This window comes from Grammomys surdaster, unplaced genomic scaffold, assembly GCF_004785775.1.
Source record: "Grammomys surdaster isolate TR1022 unplaced genomic scaffold, NIH_TR_1.0 64, whole genome shotgun sequence".
Lineage (NCBI taxonomy): Eukaryota > Metazoa > Chordata > Mammalia > Rodentia > Muridae > Grammomys > Grammomys surdaster.
The window spans coordinates 13,143,794-13,164,321 of NW_021604566.1; the positions used below are offsets into that span (position 1 = coordinate 13,143,794).

The 20,528-nt window shown below is 43.4% G+C and overlaps 1 protein-coding gene across 1 annotated transcript in view; it reads left to right on the forward strand.

The window, feature by feature from the left end:
- The window catches only part of Ncoa2 (nuclear receptor coactivator 2), a 231,436-nt gene that overhangs the window by 180,812 nt on the left and 30,096 nt on the right, over window positions 1-20,528 (forward strand). The window contains exons 6-11 of the mRNA XM_028769101.1: window positions 920-1,097; window positions 3,243-3,431; window positions 6,447-6,548; window positions 7,118-7,261; window positions 10,596-10,743; window positions 12,472-13,741. Of these exons, the coding sequence (XP_028624934.1) occupies window positions 920-1,097; window positions 3,243-3,431; window positions 6,447-6,548; window positions 7,118-7,261; window positions 10,596-10,743; window positions 12,472-13,741 (2,031 nt within the window). The remainder of the gene's footprint in view (window positions 1-919; window positions 1,098-3,242; window positions 3,432-6,446; window positions 6,549-7,117; window positions 7,262-10,595; window positions 10,744-12,471; window positions 13,742-20,528) is intronic.

Consider the following 20,528-nt stretch of genomic DNA (forward strand, 5'->3'; position numbering starts at 1 on the left):
TCTGATCTGTCTGAGCAAGCATCCGGAGTGGGAGAGAAGTGACCAGACACGGGGCTGCCATTGCCAGGGCAGACTTGGAAGGGTTGGGCGTCCAGCCCCCTGGAGTCAGGAGTGGCTCCGCTGCGGACTGTGTGAATGTTTCCTTCCACAAACCCTGATCCCCTCTGTGACTTGGACAAGAGGACATTAGGAGGACACCATGTGCCCATAGCACAGTGAGCACACCCAGAGCTGCCAATTACCTTCCTTCCTAAGATTCTTCAGACCAATCTCTTTCTGTCATCTAGACATAGGTGGCACATGGAGTGAGAGCACTGAGCTGGCTTGGCCACCCCCTTCTTTTTCTGGAGAGATTAGCACTCTCACCATGCCACCGTCCCCATTCACACCCCCGCCAGAGAGCCTGCCCAGGTCCTTCCCTGCACACCAGACGGTGAAGGCTGGATGTTGCTTCGAAGGTCTGCGACCATCTGTGATTTCACTTAAATCCTGGCCATCTTAAAAGTTGTAAAAATTAGGGATTTCCCTTGATACTTATTTTTAAACTGAGGGAAAATGTTAGCACCGGCTCCTTCCTCTCAGCATAAGCCATACAGAAGCAGTGACAGTGTATGGGCTGGCACCCTGACTCCCATACTGAGCCCTGTGGTGTGCTCCCCATCCCACTCTGGTTATGTGGCAACAGTTATCTCCTGGCAGATTAACAGACTTCATGTTTCTTCTTTGGTTTTAACAGCAGACCCTAATCTACCCTCTCTTCCATTGACTAGAATGGAATCATTTCTATTCCCAAGAGAACATGTGTTAATCGTTTCTGAAGAGCATGGGAGATCTCTTTTTCTTGAAGAACCGGTTCCCCCATGACGGCTGAGTGTTTTTATGTTGTGCTCTTTCTAATACCGTTGGTCTTTGTCCTTAGGCCCTTGATGGGTTCTTCTTCGTTGTGAACCTAGAAGGTAATGTGGTGTTTGTGTCAGAGAATGTGACACAGTATCTACGGTATAACCAGGAAGAACTGATGAACAAGAGCGTCTATAGCATCCTGCATGTTGGAGACCACACTGAATTTGTCAAGAACCTGCTGCCAAAGTCCATGGGTAAATGTCCGCGGCTCCCACTGCCTCACACTGCTCTCACAGACTTTCCTGGTGAGAGTGAGTCAGCAGAGCCTGTTGTCATAGGCATGTCAGCAACCATAAGCATTCAGAGAGAGCCATGGAAGGAAGGGGCATCTGCCAATGCTGCTCCTGGATGCACTGTTGATCTTATTTATATTTTAAAGCAAGTTGCCACCTTTCCCCTCTGCCCACCATCCAAAGAATGGGCCAAGACATGTTTGAGATTTGGCTCCCTTGAGTTCTGTGTATAAAAAGAATATGTGTGTATGTGGTATTGTAAAAACAGACACAGGCACAGTGGCACAGACAACTAGTATATTGACTCCAGAAGACTGGTTCCTGTTAGTCTCCTGAGCAGCTCTGCAGCTGTCATTGCAGGGCACAGCCCCTCAGCTCTCACGTGTGTCTGTCCCTCCTCCCTCCCTCCACTGTTCCCCTCCCTCCGAGCTTCCTGACCTCTGTCCTGATTGCTGCTTCTCTTATAGATTCTGTTCAGAAGTGCCCGTGATGAGTGTGGGCTGCCATTGGCAGTTTGTGGCTCACAGAATGGGCCGGCTATAGAGGATCGTTGCACTTTCTAGTGGTTCTTTAATATTCTCACTGTTAGGAATATCTTCACAGATAAAACAGAGTACATATTTTAGTGCTTAGTAAGGTCATTCCTGATTTGACAAGTATTCTTTTTCTTGAAACTGTTTGTATGTGCTAGTCTTATAGTTAGCCATATATTTACCATTATGGCTGCTTTTGCTTCATGAGGATAAAATGCTTTGGTTTTTGTGAATGCAGCAGTCCCCTAAGATGTGTGAGTACTTACCTGTAGGGAATTCTTCTGTTCAGTCTGGTAAATGTGAAAAAATGGATTTCATAGTTGAAGTAACTAATTTTCCGATCTCTTCAGTAATTGTTCCTCAGAGGACTTGTACTTGTTACTTCCTATCCACAGAGCCCTCCACCTGGCCTCACCTGTGCCTCTTTAGTGTCAACTCACTTCCTAGTGTCAACCGGACTGGGTCTTGTTATGTAAATAGATTTCAGAAATGCTAAAGCCTTGGCCTGGGTCCACTGTGGCACCTCTGTCCCTGTTGCTCTGTCTGGCCAGTGACTGCTTTCCTTAAATTTGCCATTTTATTGGGGATGGTAAAGAAAAGGACTCCAGATTCTACTTGAAAGTTAAGGCGATTCTAGATTCTACTCCGGGCGCTTCTGATGGCTGCACATTTCTCTAGGGGTCATTAACACTTGCTCAGTTAACACTCTGTGTTTCAGAAGATATTGATGCCTTTCCTTTCGTCAGGGAACTCTTTCTTTCTTTTCATCCCAATATCAGCGTCCCCTCGTCTCCCAGTCCCCCACAATTGTTTCTTAAATATATATGTTTTAATTTTGACAAGAAGAGAAAGTTGTTTTCACTTGACACAGTATCAGTACTTTGTCTTCAAGCACTTTCAGATCCACTAAGGAAGTCTATGTGAACACTTAAGGTAGACTGTAATCGGGTGGCTCAGGAGCAGACTTGTTAGAAAGAACTCCCCTAAGTTTCTGTGAGAAGCAGTTTGTATCAGAGGAGGCCCGAGAAACTGGGGTGTCTCTCACAGAGCGAGCACCCTGCCATGTTATGCTGTAGCTCAGAAGGGAGACGCTTAGTGGAAGCACCAAGAACAGACATCCATGTGGTCCTCAGGGTGGATTGAGGACAGTCCAGCCAGCTGGGCAGGGTGGGCTGCTCAGTGAGGTTTGGATTATATGTCAAGGTTGCTCTCATGCTGCTAACTCCTGCCATCCAAGTCCTCTGAAAAACATTGGCGCTTGTTACAGTTGGTGCCATTCGCAAAGTTTTGAGTGATGTTTGCACCTTGAAAACTAGAATGCAAGCAGAATGTACTATATTTCCAAGAAATCAAAGATAGAACCCCAAAAATAGAGTGTGCAGTCTTTTAGTAATATGTAGTCAGGGCATGACCTTTGATAAAAGGGGGGGGGGGGCTCTGTAGTCTAGTTGTGTGAAAACCCCAAGTTTCTGAGGTACAAAGTCCTTGTGCTCCCCCTACACCCTCTTAATAGTGCAGCAGCCCTGGAGGCTATTGTTTTTCCTTGTAATCTCGGGTCGCTTTTGCCTCGCAGTGAATGGGGCATCTTGGTCTGGAGAACCTCCCAGGCGGAACAGCCATACCTTCAACTGTCGGATGCTGGTGAAGCCTTTGCCAGATTCAGAAGAGGAAGGCCATGATAACCAGGAAGCACATCAGAAATATGAGACGATGCAGTGCTTCGCTGTGTCTCAGCCAAAGTCTATCAAAGAGGAAGGCGAAGGTAGGATGGCCCTGGGAGAGAGGTCACATGTCTGCACCTCCCTCCTGTGCACAGCTCTGGCTGGCAACTTTCTGACTCTTTCCCATCTTTATTCTTTTTGAGGTTCCTTTTTTGTTTGTTTGTTTGTTTTTGTTTTGTTTTCTTTTTTCTCTACAACATTGGTCATTGGACCCTCACGTGCTAAGCAGTATTCTACCTCTGAGCTGTTCTCGATTTGAAAATCTTTGTGGTGATATAAGTGGTCCAGTGCAGGTCCAGCACAGCAGCCAGGATTCAGATCTGAAGCCAGCACTTAAAACTGCATCAGGGTTGATTTCAGTTATGTTCTCATGTAAATAGCATGTGTTCCTGGTGACCGTGGCACTTCTGCACCTCTGACAGTGGCAGTTTAGGGGATCCTGGGTTGCTTTGAATACTAATGTAAATTGTATGCCACAGCCCCAGAAAACCCGCACATGGGTATAAGCAGCATTTTTCTATAGACTTTCCTGGGAGTAACAATCAATCTATGTAATTATCTGTGCACACCAGGCCTTCACTGTGCTACAGCAGCAGAGAGGGCAAACAGGAACCGAGAGTGTGGGCCTTCAGAGACATAAGCATGCTGAGTTACTCCCCATAATGAGATGCTCGTGTCACCCCATCCTGCCTTCCAGTCACTAAGTGTCCCTCTGTAGTATAAGATGTTGGTGGGGAAAGCACTCTGGGAGTTACAGAAGGAAAGAGCTGTTGACTAGCAGTGCAATGAAATAATCTAGTGGATAATCAGGCAGAACAACCCCCAATCAGCCATCAGCTCTGGCTCTGGACAAATTTCTTCACTTCTCTGTGTATCAATTTATTAAGTCAAATTACCAATGTGAGCATCAGAATCTGGTACAGAATGAGTGGCATGTAACTCGGAGATGGAGTACTTACCTGAGTTCTGTTCTCAGCGTGTGTGCACACATACACACAGAGCTTATGACGATGGCTGAATTATAGTAGCCACTGAATACTAGTGTAGTACTGCTTAACTAAAATGTGTAAATGACGCCGGGCTGTGGTGGCACACGCCTTTAATCCCAGCACTTGGGAGGCAGAGGCAGGCGGATTTCTGAGTTCGAGGCCAGCCTGGTCTACAGAGTGAGTTCCAGGACAGCCAGGGCTATACAGAGAAACCCTGTCTCAAAAAAACAAAAAAACAAACAAACAAAAAAAACATGTGTAAATGTTCTTAAATTTTATCAGAGAGAAGTTCCAAAGAGCTATTATAGAGAAATGGTATTTCAAATGAGTCTTTGCTTAGATGTGACCAGTTTAGTTCTGGTCACTTAACAAGAAAGCGAACACTGCAGCCTCATCCGTGATGTTCCACAGGTGAGTAAGGCAGCCATGCCGACTCAATGCTCTGCACTGAAGAGGAAAATGTGGACTCTGGTTGAGGTGGAGCTGGTTGGTAAAGTGCTTGTGTAGAACGCCCAAACCCCAAACCCACGTAAAATTAATCATTGTGATGTACCCCCTATAATCCTAAACACAGGAGATACAGCCAGGTGAGTCAGAAAAGTCAAGGTCATGCATGGCCACACACAGCAAGTGTGATGTCCAACCAAGATGTAGTAGACTCTGTCTACAAATTCATTAATGAAATTCGATTTTAAGACAGAGTGTGGTGGTGCATGCCTCTAATCTTGGCACTCGGATAGGATCAGGTGCCTTTAAGGTGATCCCAGCACAGGATAGAGGTGGAGGAGCACTGTAAGCCTGAGGCCAGCCTGGTCTACAAATGAGTTGCCGGTGAGGCAGAGTGGCATAGCAAGACCCTTGCCTTTAAAAAAAAAAAAACTGTTTAATAAAAAGCAAGGGCTTCTTTCTTTTATTTTTTTTTCTTCCTTTTACTGTAGCTAAAATACTCCTGGTCTTAGACATGGTAGGGAGGGTTCAACCACTAAGCCACATACCCCACTTCCTTCCCATGACAATTACATTTTAACCCAAAGACACCAGCTATTACTTGAGATATTCTTCCCCCTCCCAAAAAAAAGAAAGAATGCTTCCCAAGTTTACAGATGAATGATTGCAAGCCCGTAGGCAATGAGATGGTGTGAGGACCTCATGGGTGGTGTGAGATGGTGTGAGGACCCTGTGCTGTGAGATGGTGTGAAAAGCCTGCTTCACTTCTGTGGCAGCCCTTTTGTCAGCCTTTCTTTTAACTTGAAAGAGCCATACAATGTGCTCTGCGTGCTATACACTTATATAAGACATGTCCCTATTCTCCAGAAGTGAGCCCCCATGCAGAAAACAATGAAAATGGGACTGGAGAGGTGGCTCAGCAGTTAAGAACACTCACTGCACTTCCACAGGACCCTTCCCAGCACCCACATGGTAGCTCACAACCATCTATAAGTCCAATGCCAGGGGATCTGTCACCCTCTTCTGGACTCCACATACAGCAGACATGTAAGTTATACACAGACAGGCAAAGTGTCTATACAAATAAATAAAAATTTTGAAATGTTGAAGTAGGGATGAGGTTAAATGTCCGGCAGTGCATCTGGTGCATTTCCTATGTCCAGTGGAGTTTGTGTATCTTTGTTCAGCTCACCTTGATATCCTCATGCACCTACAGAGTTTAAGTGTAATCCTGAAACTGAGAAGCAAACTCCTTCCCAACTGTATCTGATTTTAGTTCTGTCTTTTTGTTTTGTTTACTTTATTATGAATTAACTTTGCTTTTACACTCAATGACTTAGCAAAAAAATGAATCCCATACTTTTCATCACTGAGGAGGTAGTTTCCAATCATTACCTCTGGCTTGGTGGGTAGACTCTTACCACTGTAGTTTCGGCATCTGCCCCTCTGCTCCAGCTCATCCTAGCAGCCACCTCCCACTATAGTCAAACTGAGAATTAAGCCAGTGAGAAGCTGAGAACCAGGCAAGTCTCACTCATTTACCAGGCTGTGTTGTCATAAATATTTGAGTTGATTTGATTACTACAAATATGAGAAACAATTGTGTCTTATTTACTTAAGATTTGCAGTCCTGCTTGATTTGTGTGGCACGAAGAGTCCCCATGAAGGAAAGACCAGCCCTTCCCTCATCAGAAAGCTTTACCACCCGCCAGGACCTCCAAGGTAAATTCCTGTCAGAAAAGACAAAAGTGGTCATTTGAAAATGCATAGGTACCTGAATATAGTAACTGTCTCTGGAGACCGCAGTGTTGAGAGGTTGTGTGGTGGCCTTTACCTGCTGAGGAGAGGCGCTGAGGAGCAGCAGGCCCTCAGAGAGAGGGACTTTCTTCACGGTGCTCCTCCCTGGAGGTGGAAGTGTATTTGGGCTGCCAGCTCCAAACAGCAGGCTTTCCATTTCTGCAGTTCTGTCTCTGTGTGATCCACCAACCCTAGAACAGAACAATTCAGTTTTTAAAGTATCATTGTTCTGTGTAGAATATATTAATTGGAGATAAGGCAGAGTTCCAGATGATGCTGGACTATACAAGAAAATCTGTATAAAAATCAGAAATAATTAAGATGAATAAAATAGAAAGGACACAGGAAGATAGAGGTCATCCGCATAAACTGTGCCATTTTACATGAGACCAGTCCCCGAAGATACAGTCTATAACGGTAAGTAAATCTGTTTTCCTGAATGTTAGTTGTTTCTCTGAAAAATCTGTGTTGTAATGTCTGCTGTTTTCTCTCAGGCAAGATCACTTCTCTGGACACTAGCACCATGAGAGCCGCCATGAAGCCAGGCTGGGAGGATCTGGTGAGAAGATGTATTCAGAAATTCCATACACAGCATGAAGGGGAGTCTCTGTCATACGCCAAGAGGCATCATCATGAAGGTAGGCCTCTCTGCATACTACTTTAAGTGACCTTCACACCATTGCTTCCTGTGGGGATGTCCTATCAACAGGAGATGCCTGAAGCTCGCCTCACAGAGCTTCTGTGTCCTCTGCTGGTGCTCTCCAGCCCAATAAGCTACTTGATGAAATAAAACAAGAGGTGTTGATATCACAAAGATGGAGAAAGCAGTCATTTTCTGTGATCCTCCTACTTCTGGATGCATGACAAGATAACCAAGGTTTGTATAATCTAAGAAATAGGATCAAGTTCATAAGAGCAGTCTGGAAGGAAGAATAGATGGGATTTTCAAGAGCTAATAAATCCCAAACTCTCCTTTGTGATGTAAACAGCAGATTCCAGAAGTTTCCAGAAGGCCCGGAGAAGCAACAAGCCCTGCGCTGGGTCACAGACTAAAAGAACAGCTGGAAGCAAACTCAACACTCCAGCCATCTTGCAGTCTGTCACAGCCCTGAATGAACAGTGCCGTTGCATGGCCTTGTCTTCCTGTGTATCTCGTCACCCCCACACCAAGCCCTCCCCTGTGCACTTTATAGGTGTTGAGTGGGACAGGGTCCTGGCCAGCACATGCTCTGCACCACATGAGACTAATGTCTCACATGGATGATTCTGCTCTGCAGACAGGCTCTGTAACTAAGCTGTGGCAAACAGAGATGTAGTTTGTCATCCATTTAGTGTACATCATGGCCTTGGCTTTTTAACCAGTCAGGTTTGTACATTGAAGCTTTATGCTTTTGAAGCCACTTAATGAAAAAGCACAGACATAGTAAATGTGCTCTGACCAATTCATTTGCTCCCCACACCTGCATCTTTTTCACCCTCATTTCTTTAAAATTAAGTAAATGATCAAACATTTCATACCTTCCAATGTTGTTCTTACTGCTAGAATAAGGGCAAATATAGATGGTACATTTGACAGAAATCAATATTTAAGCTGGCATTTCACTAGATAAGGCCTGGAATAGAAACAGAAGTTAAAGAAATGCTGTTAGCAAACATGTTCAGTGCCCCTGGGTTCCCAGTGCCCCACACTTAATTACCTAGCTTCCTGGTTCCACATGCATAGACTCGACTGCGTTTAGAGACAGGACCCACTGAAGGGAAACTGCACACAGATGTACAGAACAGGGACTGCGGAGCCTAGGGCAGCTCAGCGGGTAAGAGGACTCTTGACTAGTCATGAAGACCTGAGTTCAGATCACCAGGAATTCAAAAAGAAAGGTGTGGTTGCATGCTCACCTAACACCCACACTGTGGAAGATGGAGACAGGATTGCTAGGGCTCTCTAAGCACAGGTGCACACACACACACACACACCACATGTACACATTCATGCATACCCTCTAGGCACACACAGGTACACACAGACACTATATTTACACATTCATACATACCCTCTAGGCACACACAGGTACACACACACACACACACCATATTTACACAGTCATACATATCCTCTAGGCACACATAGGTGCACACACAGCATACGTACACACTCTTACAAACCCCTCAAAAGTGACTATAAATAATAACTTTTAAAAGAAACGTGTAATCTAGAAGTTTCCACTTGCGTCTAGCGGAAATTTGCTGGAAGGTTATGAGTTGGGGAGCATCCTAAAGGATCAGGTATGCTCACTCATTATTGCAACATAGTATGCAGACCAAATGGAAAAAGTCTTTAGATAGAGATTACAGCCAAGGTCAGCAGAAAATGTAAAATCATAAGCCACTAAAAATGTGAGTCCTTTACACAGCTGTATTTCTGTTACCTTTAGACCACATGCTTCTTACGCAAAATGCAGCATGCATAGAACAGTAACTGTGACCCCCAGCACAGCCACTGTAGAATCCCTGAAGGCAGCGTGTCCCAGTATCCTGTCTGCCTGAGGTGATGGAGGAAGGGGCTGTTTGACAAACACAGAGGGAAGCTTTACGGAGAAATCAGAGTCTCCCTCCCCTTGCAGTAATTCTCTGACCTGGTGAATTTGCATGGTCATCTTGGGGCAAGTACCTCAACCTACCAAGTTTGTACAACAATTTCATTAGAAACATGATACTTTTCTTAAAAATTATTTAAGAAACTAAACTTGAGTTTTATCACTTTTTCCTGAATCAAAGTCATGTGAAATGTTTGTTATGAAATACAGTTCTAAAAATCTCGAAGATTATTTTAAGAGAAATTATATTAATCCAGTTGATTTACTTTGTATTACTTGTCTTAACAATAGCACTATCTGACCTTTAAGAAAATGTTAAAGCGCTGGGCGGTGGTGGCACACGCCTTTAATCCCAGCACTTGAGAGGCAGAGACAGGCGGATTTCTGAGTTCGAGGCCAGCCTGGTCTACAGAGTGAGTTCCAGGACAGCCAGGGGTACACAGAGAACCTGTCTCAAAAAAACCAAACCAAAAAAAAAAAAAAAAAAGTTAAAGCGATTGCACTGGCTCAGGTTGGTGCTTGGCTTTCAGTTGTGTTTAGTGCTTTCTTTTGATAGAGGATGCTTTTCACTTTTACTTCCTATTGTTCAGAGCAGGAAAGACATACCACACAAAGCCAAAGCAAGTGTGAGACGGTTGGCTAGAGAGGTCACCTGAGGATGAGCATTCAGACATGCAGGATCTTAAACCTCATCCTGAAAAGGAATACTGTAAAGGAAAGCAAAGGCGGATTGTACTTAGACATACCATGTTTTGGGGTTATGTTGCTTTTATGGTGTTTTCTAATATTAGTAAGAAATTATAGAAAGGCTTATTTTGACCTGACAAACTGTTTATACTCTCTTTGCCCCATAATAATAATTTGGTTTAAGAAAGAATTTATTTCAACAACAACAACAAAAAAAAGAACTTATTTAGGGTCTAGAGAGATAGCCTAGAGAAACATTAAAAGCACTAGCTGCTCTTCTTGATGACCCATGTTCCGTTCCCAGCTCCTACATGATGGTTCACAACTTTCTGTAACTCCAGTTTCACTTACATATATTTGAGTAAAATATGAATACACATATAATAAAAATAAGTCTAAAATTTAATATATAAACAAATTTTTAAAAATAAAGGACAGTTTGAGTTTTCAAGCTGTTATTCTCTGTCATACAAAAAAAAACTAATTCACTGTTTGGTATTTTGAAAAGTAGCTATGCTTTTTAAATGGATGTGTTATGACCTGTAACTCTTAACCTGCTCTTAGGAAAACCAGTGAAGCCAGTCACTGTTGCACCTTGTCACACTTTCCTTGACACTTGACTCCACTTTTCTGATTTTTTTTCTTTAGCTTTTTGTTCTAATCATGTCTTGTTTTCTTTTTGTGCCTGCAGTTCTGAGACAAGGGTTGGCGTTCAGTCAGATCTATCGTTTTTCTTTGTCTGACGGCACTCTCGTTGCTGCACAAACCAAGAGCAAACTCATCCGTTCTCAGACTACTAATGAGCCTCAGCTTGTCATATCTTTACACATGCTTCACAGGTAATCATACACTGGGCCTCAGTTTCTTGTCCCTTGTTGAGAGATGTGCTGCAGAAGCAGTATGCCACCCAAATGCCTCTCGGGTTCCCAGGCTTTTCCTTTTTTGACTATGGTGTTATAAACTGTAAACTAAGATTGCTGGTAACTGTCGGCTAGAGACCCTGCACTGTACCAACAAAGTCTGACTGCCCTTTGCATTCACCTTTAACACTAAGAAAACACCATCAGACTGGACTATATTGCATTAGTCCCAATACTTGGAGGCAGAGACAGGTGGATGTCTGAGAGTTCTAGGCCAGCCTGATCTACTCAGCAAGCTCCAAGACAGCCAGGACTACATAGAGAGATCCTGTCTCAAACAAATAAAAACAGAAAAAGAACGCACAGGGCTTGGCTACACCTTCCTGTTACAGTCAAGAAGGGAAGTTCCCAGGGAGCAAAGCAGTGAGAACAGGAACATGAAGGCCAGGGCTAAGATTTCTGATCCTGGATGCTTAATCTTTCAAATGGATATTCTTAAACTAGTTTTGATTTTTGTTCTTGGGTTTAATTTCTTCACATTAGACTTTAAATTGAGTGGTTTTCTATAGTAAAAGAAAGAAACACAAATGTTGATTTTAAAATAAATGTCATAGAGCATATTGTTTCAGATACTCATTTGGGAAAATGATTGAATTTCAAATTTTATAAATGTTTATGTATATGCTGAGGGAAACTTTACGAGGTGCTGCCAAGAGATATCTACAGTTGCTCTGCTTAAAGAGTCCTAGTTTACTGGATTTCTCAATTATTTTGCTTTCTAGTACAGGAATAAAAAAATCAGGCAGGCCTAGTTGCCAACTAATAGTAAATCTGACCGCAAACTGAAACCATTTGAAAGTAATTGTGACGCAGTGATTTCACCCACCCACCCCAACTGAAGCTGACATATGATAATCATTGAACATGTTTGGTAACTCATAAATAGCCACCAAGACTAAAGCAAAGGCCCTGGGTTCTGTGAGACCTGCTTGTAAGCATCACGGAAATGGATTTGAATTTTCCTGGAATGGCGGCCAGTTAAAATCACAAACTGTGTCACTCCAGAACCCTACCACAGCCATATTCTATCCTTTGGCCTGCAGGGATTGAGGAAATGGTTGGGAATCTGTGAGGCAAGTTGATATAACTAATACCAGTCAGAGTACCTTTTCTGTATCAAGAAATGGCCATCTCTCTAACAGTTAGGGCAGGGTGCTCCCCACTAAGGCCTCTGTCCACCATGAACCAAGTGACATCTATCAGAACCTCTAGGCCCTCAGATGTGCCCATTACTGGGAGCTGAAACTGTGGCAAATGGTTGACTCCAATAGTACTTCTGTGATAGTTTCTCTAAGGCTGTGTGTAGGCACTCTCAGTTGCTCGTCAGGGAGATGCATAGTTGAAACCATCCTAATGTCCTCTGTCCTTACTGAAATTTCAGTATGAGAGTAGTCTAACTTAACCTCCATACACACTTCAGTAAAACCACAGGCATCTTAACACATTGCCTGAAAAGCATCCTTCTTAGTCCAGAGCTGTACATGGTCAGTCTATCCCATAAATGCAGGTGTTTTCATCTAAGCCTCAGCTTCTTTTAAATGTAGCCTGTTTTTGTAAAGAAGAGACCCTGCATTTTTTAAAATTAGTAACAGTTTACCATGTATTTCTCCTTTTATCTTACTTATGTTTCTTTCCTCATTGTAACAGAGAGCAGAATGTGTGTGTAATGAATCCGGATCTGACTGGACAAGCGATGGGGAAGCCATTGAATCCAATTAGCTCTAGCAGTCCTGCCCATCAGGCCATGTGCAGTGGGAACCCAGGTCAGGACATGACCCTCGGTAGCAATATAAATTTTCCTATGAATGGCCCAAAGGAACAAATGGGCATGCCTATGGGCAGGTTTGGTGGTTCTGGGGGCATGAACCATGTATCAGGCATGCAAGCAACCACTCCTCAGGGTAGTAACTATGCACTCAAAATGAACAGTCCCTCACAAAGCAGCCCTGGCATGAACCCAGGGCAACCCAGCTCTGTGCTCTCCCCAAGGCATCGCCTGAGCCCTGGTGTGGCTGGCAGTCCTCGAATCCCACCCAGTCAGTTTTCCCCTGCAGGAAGCTTGCATTCCCCTGTGGGAGTTTGCAGCAGCACAGGAAATAGCCATAGTTATACCAACAGTTCCCTCAATGCACTGCAAGCCCTCAGCGAGGGCCATGGGGTCTCACTAGGGTCATCGTTGGCTTCACCGGACCTAAAAATGGGCAATTTGCAAAACTCCCCAGTTAATATGAATCCTCCCCCACTCAGCAAGATGGGAAGTTTGGACTCCAAAGACTGTTTTGGACTTTATGGGGAGCCATCAGAAGGTACAACTGGACAAGCAGAGGCCAGCTGCCATCCTGAAGAACAAAAAGGGCCCAACGATTCGAGCATGCCCCAGGCAGCCAGCGGGGACAGGGCTGAGGGACACAGCCGGCTGCATGACAGCAAAGGGCAGACCAAACTCCTACAGCTGCTGACCACCAAGTCTGACCAGATGGAGCCTTCCCCCTTGCCCAGCTCTTTGTCGGACACAAACAAGGACTCTACAGGTAGCTTGCCTGGACCTGGCTCCACGCATGGCACCTCGCTCAAGGAGAAGCATAAGATTTTGCACAGACTCTTACAGGACAGCAGTTCCCCTGTAGACTTGGCCAAGCTGACAGCAGAAGCCACAGGGAAAGAGCTGAACCAGGAGTCCAGCAGCACAGCTCCTGGGTCAGAAGTGACTGTCAAACAGGAGCCAGCGAGCCCCAAGAAGAAAGAGAATGCACTACTGCGATATTTGCTCGACAAAGATGATACTAAAGATATTGGTTTACAGGAAATAACCCCCAAACTCGAGCGACTGGACAGTAAGACAGATCCTGCCAGTAACACAAAACTAATCGCTATGAAAACTGTGAAGGAGGAGGTGAGCTTTGAGCCCAGTGACCAGGTGAGTTTTCTAATGTCGTCTCCCTGAAGTCCTCCAAGGGGACAATCTGTAACTCCCTAAAAGTAGTATTTGTGTTTGTGGGCCTTACCTTGTAACAGTTACTTTGCATGAAACTGTGTTCTACATTGCAATGTTACACAGAACAGACATGGGCTTAGCAGACCATGTAGCTTGCTCTCAGACATTCAGCCACTGTGGGCCAGAGCAGCTGTGGACACTGAGCAAGTAAGTATGGCTGTTGCTCTGCTACAGTTTTACAGATACTTACTTACAGACCCTGGAGCAGACAGTTGTGATGGGCACAAAGTATTCTTTTGATTGTTTTTTGGTGGGGTGGGGAGGGTCATCGTTCTTGCTATGAGCAAGGTAAATTCATTCTTAGGTCATAAGTCATATGTAAACAAGCGTGAGCAGGATGAACTGCAGCATGACTGTAGTTAGCTGAACCCATATTGGTGGCAATTTCTTCCTTAGACCAGAGCTTTATCAGAACAAACTTAAGTATCTATTTGTTCCTCTCTGTGAATACTTCTGAGTAATGTACAGGAATCTCATTGACTGTTGGTTAAAACATACCAGAGGAAATGGATGGAGACATATAAAGCCATTATGTATTGATTCAAAACCAGAATAATGGGTTACATTCTCTCCGCGCTTCTCTCCAAAGTTAACACCTTGGAAACAATCCAGGGGACTTAAAATAAATAATGTTCAGAATCATTCTTTTATTTATTTATTTTTGACAAAAAACAATCCTTATACAATATGATCCACTGTAAAATACCACTATCAGACTAGATCAGACTAGTTACTATATCAAATACCATGTGCTGATCATTTTTATGGTATAAGCAGCTTTTTTTTTTTTTTTTGGTTTTTCGAGACAGGGTTTCTCTGAGTAGCCCTGGCTGTCCTGGAACTCACTCTGTAGACCAGGCTAGCCTCGAACTCTCGAACTCAGAAATCCACCTGCCTCTGCCTCCCAAATGCTGGGATTAAAGGCGTGCACCACCACCACCCGGCCCAATAAGCAGCGTTTTAAAACTCTTCTGAGTCGTCTTCAATGTACATAGGTTGCAGTTTACACCACGTTGTACAACAGACCTCTGGAATGTTTTCATCCAAACTGACATTTGATCCTTCTCCAACATTTCAACCCTGACCCCTCAACCATTCCCAACAATACTCTAGTGTGTAAGGTGCCACAGTGAGCGAGCAGACCACTGATATTTCTACTGACTTACAAAAGCAAGTGATACATGTTGTAGTGACTGCAGTGGTGAAAGCCATGACTGACTGGAGGTCAGGATCCGGCCTCACCTTCCCCAGGCTGACCACTGGCACTCTTTCTTATGTTATCATTGACTGTGGAGTGAAGAAGTCACAGGAGCCTCTCTCCTTAAAATGGCCTATAATCTGCCCTTGAAAGTTGGGTTGCAAGTACGAAGGTAGTATCACCAGCTTCAAGAGAGCTGCACTCCCATCCCACACTGTGCCTGTGAGCCCCTGACCCCCTGACCCCACAGAGGCTGCACTGGGGGCTGTCCCTGTCAGCCAAGCTGGTTCTGAGGACTTGACCTTCTGATTTCTTTCACTGTGATGCCGACAGTTGCCTCCATTCCTGAGGACAGATACAATTGTTCAGGCATCCCTGTTGCTCACCGGGGAAGCAGACTAAGATGACATTAACATTATTGGTGAATAATCCTAAAGTCGGATGGTAGCAGCAGGTCTATGCAGCAGCTGTTTTATAATGGTGTGGACTCATGAGCTGGGCCACTGAGGCCAACAGAAAGTTAATGGCAGTGCCCTGTGTGGTGTGGTGTGAAAACCATGGTGACAACCTGGCTTTCATCTTCTGGGGTGCACTGGATGAGATGATGCAGAGGTAGTGGCAGTTCAGAATGGCAGGCATAGATAACCAGTGTCACTTAGGTCTCTTACCATGCTGGAGAGCAGAAAACCAGTGACTTGGGAGACCTCAGTGCGAGATCACTGATAATTCTCATTACTTGGTATATATGATTTCACAAATGTCAAACAAAAGGTTTGGTTTGGTTTCATTTTTTAAGTCTTTGAATCACTTGGAGTTTTTTTTGGGGGGGGAGAAATAATTTTCTAATCAAAATTATCTGAGAAACAAAGACAAGTATGAGTCAGTATAAATCTGTTGTTTGAAGATGGGAAGAAAGTAGGAATTACATGTTCCTTAACGAAGGCTTGCTCACCTGCCCTCCACCCTCTCCCAAACCTCATCTAAAAAGACACTTTCACAGAGCCAGTTTAGCATCAAAACATAGCAAGGAGAAAAGTTACCACAGGAAGTATGCTTTACCTAAATTTAGATCCGTCAGCATGAGAAAAAAGGCGATTCTTTCACTCACTGCTCACCTTCTGTCCCCTAAGGACAGTCTCCTTACCCTTCTACAGGAATTATTTAGTAAGCATGCACACATAGTAAGCCTAGACTGCAATGGATGGTCTTGTTATTTTCACTCAAAAAAAAAAAAATTAACTGAGTGTGTGTTTAATGAATTACTAACGTTTTAAGGTCAGGAAGTACTTCAGTGGTGCAGTATTATACCGAAAATGGCATGTTTTTACTGGGCAGAGCATTCAATCAAGATGTTTCTACGCCATTTCCTAGCCAACAGGAAACAGAAACTGACAGAAACATTTCCAGTCTGTTTACTGCTCTAAGTCACGTGCTTATTTACACAATGGAGCATTGCTGGTACTCTGCCAAGCAATAGTCTGGCTCCTACTTTCTTTGAGGGCTTGAAACGGGATGTTGCTTGACTCCATTAGAAAAGCTGTGTTAAGCTGGTAGTGCCCAGACATTCCTTCCAGATACTATAGAATTCCTTCACAAGTCTGTGCTAATCAAATGGTATGATACTATATTTTTTATTTAAAATATTTTCAAAAGTTACTTTTTAATTTATTAGAATACTCATGTGTCTCTTCAGAGAACAAGTTGATTTTTGACACATGAAAATTATAAAACTAAAAAGAAAAAAAATAAAGAAATCAAGCCTATTTTTCATTTTGTAGAGCTTTAAAAAAATAACTTTCTGACTCATTTTCTGCCAGAAATAATTGAAACTAACTACCAAAATTGATGTGGCTAATTTGAGCATTCAAATGGATGCCTAAGTGAAACTTTGAAGTGTCTGCAAGGCATTGTAAAGGAAGGCATTAAACTGTGCCTAACATGTGAGGAGGGTCTGAAGAACCTCAGTGAGATGTCAGTTACAAAGCTGTAGAAGATATCTTCTCTCAGAAACACAGATGATCACACTTCAGCCCTTCCAGAACTTGCATGGATAGAATATTAAACTTAGAGCCACTCTGCAGTCCCAACATTCCAGAGCTGAGAGAGGATTGTAAAGTCAAGGTCAGCCTTACCTCAGGGAAAGAAAAATTAAACTGATAACAAGTTAATGATAAGTGCATATTCCAAAAATTGACAAAGAATAAATTCAAGCAAAGCCATGTCTCTAAGAGTTCGCGGTGCATCTTGAAATGTTAGCCTGAGTGAGTTCAGTGAGTCCAGAGCTCTGAACCTGTAGAAGCCTGTTCATAGGAGAACCTAGAGAGCTCTCAGTTTGTTGCTTCTCAAGTCAAAGCTTTGCTGCTAACTTTCCCTTCCTCTGTTCTCCCTCCCTCCCTCCTTTTCTTCCTTTCCTATTCTGGATATTGAAACCAAGGCCTCTTACAAGCCTTACGAATTGAGTTACGCTCGCTCTCCCTCACGTAGATGATGATGAAATTGTAAATGAGAGTGATCAAATTTGAAGATTTGTTTACTTTAAGACTTTTTTTTTATGTACACCATCACTCTCTTCAGACACACCAGAAGAGGGCATCGGATCGGATCCCATTACAGATGGCTGTGAGCCACCATGTGATTGCTGGGAATTGAACTCAGGACCTCTGGAAGAGCAGTTGGCGCTCTTAACCACTGAGCCATCTCTCCAGCCCAACTTTTCTTTTAAAAAATAAAAATTAGGGATGAGGGAGGAAAGGGTCAACTCAGGCCATATCACACAAAGCTGGTTTGGTCCCCAGCACTGCGTGAATACATAAATAAAAACTTTACATTAATCAAATATATAGAGTGGATATGAAATGTTTTACTTAGACATTATTTGAGCTGGGCATTTTCCACATACCTGTAGTCCCAATTCTTTGAAGGTGAGGGGGGGGGTGGGAAGATCAAGAGGTAAAAGCTAAGCTCTGTTCTATAGGAAGTTGAAGACCTGCCTGGGAGCCCGTCTCATAATTTTTTCTTATATAAATTGATTTTAGTTATTCATATATCTTAACACATATGTATTAAACATTATATGTGCCTGTATTTATATATACTTAAATTAGCATGTTACACAGAGTTACACACAGAACAGAAGAACTCTGGCCAGATGTGGGGTGCACACACTTACTGACAGCACTCAGGAGACAGAAGTAGGCAGTCTGGTCTATGTAGAGTTCCAGGACAGCAAGAATCACTGAGTCTCTAGGAAGAGAGGGTAAGAAGGAAAAGAAAGAAAAGCCAGGCATGGTCCCATGTGCCTAGAATCCCAGCTCCCAGAAGGCAGAGTACAGCACTTCAAGTTCAAGGCCATCCTGGGCTCCACAGTAACCTCTGTCTCCAAAACTTCTTTTTAAAAAAAATTTGTATTTGTTTAAGGTGGTTTATAATTTTGTTTCTGTAGCCTGTAACAGGAAAAACATTCTGTCATGGCTCACATTGGGGGCAAACTCAAGTGCATCTATTAAGAAAATGAATACACACACACACACACACACACATACACACACACACTTCTCACTTTGTTTCCATGAGCCTATTTTCTGTAATTCTCACCGGGGTAATTTGCCAGGCTGTCAGAGGCACATTCTCATGTATTTCAGCGTTCTCCCTCACCTGCACACCGAGCTTCAGAGGTTCTCAGGATAAAGCATCGTTGCTATAGGACTCTACTTCAGAGATCAGAGGTAGCTCGCTGGAGCCCTGTTCTCATCTGTTATCATACAGGCATAGGAGACACTTTTCTGAGGAATCAGGAAGCTATAGGAATTTCTGATTTAGTTTTAATGATGCAAAGAATACATCTTGTTGACTGACCGTCACCCCCACCCTACAAGCCTCACTGTTGAAGGACCTGTCAGTCACAGCTGATCCAGAGTGTGCAAGGCTTCCTTTCCTCAGGAACTTTCAGGCCACATCTCTTGTCTGTACCTCTCCCATAGAAAGCTCGTTGTCCTGTTGGAAATGAGTGACACAAAAATGCCCTTCTTCTTGTTTTAAGAGTAGTACATGAAGGATTCCCTGGAAAGGAGTGGCTAAGTTCATTGCTTAAGTAGCTGCCTCTGAAAAGAATCAAAATGTCACTTCAACAGAGAACTTCCTAACCCGACAAGAGATGTCCCAGGCTCAGCTAGCAAAGGCCTTTGTCATTGTGCCTGATGATCCAAGGTCTATCCCCTAGACCCATATGGGAAAGAGAATCAGCTCCCACAGGTTGGCCTCTGACAATCACACACACAACACAAATGAAAGACATGGTAGACTCCACAGAAGCACACTCCTATAATCTTAGTGCTGGCGAGGGGCCAGGGGCTGGGGTGGGGGGGAAGACAGGAAGTCATAGGCGAAGCCAGACTGCATAAAGGGAGAGCTTGTCTCAGATAAAGGTATTCTATGTAGATACTGTATTTCCAGTGACAAAAGTCTTAGCAATTCCATCTTCTCTATAGAGACCAGTAGTGTTTGCTTTGCCAGTTTCACGTGGACTCAGATACTTTTGTTCAGTTTTGAAACCATCTCCCTCTAGCCCAGGCTAGCCTATAGCTCACTACATAGCCCAGGCTGGCTTTAGCCTCAAGTGCTGGGATTCAGGCATGATCACACTTGTTTGACCACTTTCCTGTGTAATTGCAATGTATGATCTTAAATGCTAGCACCCTCAGAGGGTCTACCCAAAAGAATGTCAGTGAAGTCATTCTAGTTCTCAGACACATACACACAAAAGTAGTCAATATAAAGTAGTGGTCATACTTAATGTTATTAATCAATATTGGCAATGGGAATTGAATTCAAGAAATGATTTTAAGAAACTGGTTCATATGAAATCAAGTTAATACGTGCTATGTTTGGTACCAGGCGATGGTGGCTCATGCCTTTAATCCCATCACTTGGGAGGCAAAGGCAGGTAAAACTCTGTGAGTTCAAGGCCAGCCTGGTCTACAGATCAAGTTCCAGGACAGAAATTTGTCTCAAAAAAACTAGGTGGGAGAAAAAAAGCTAGGTTGGTCATCCATATATCTAGTCACCTAAGCTAGTTAATAAGAAATCCACTGCCATTCAAAACCTAAAATAAAAGCAAACAAAAAGCACATTTCAAATTGAAAAACCAAGACTTAGCTAGTTCATGAGTCTTTGAAGCTTATTTTACAGCAACGCACACACACAAGGGAAGTAGCCATGGTTGTTTGTACCATATTTTATACCAGCCTTATTGTTATTTCTTAAAGAAACTTAACCACCAAACCTAGATCCAAACTGTAAGTTGTGGTTCAATTAAAAGTAATTGGATATATTTTTTTCATAATTAATGGGGTGGTCCACATAAAATAAAGGGAATACATAAACTGCTAGTGAATCACAAGGTAAGAAACAGCTTTCTTTCTAAATCAGCCATGCCTGGTTTCTAGGTGAGGTAGTCAGGATCCAGAGATTAGATTGCAGTCCTCAGTGAAACGATTGGCCCATGGTTAGGCC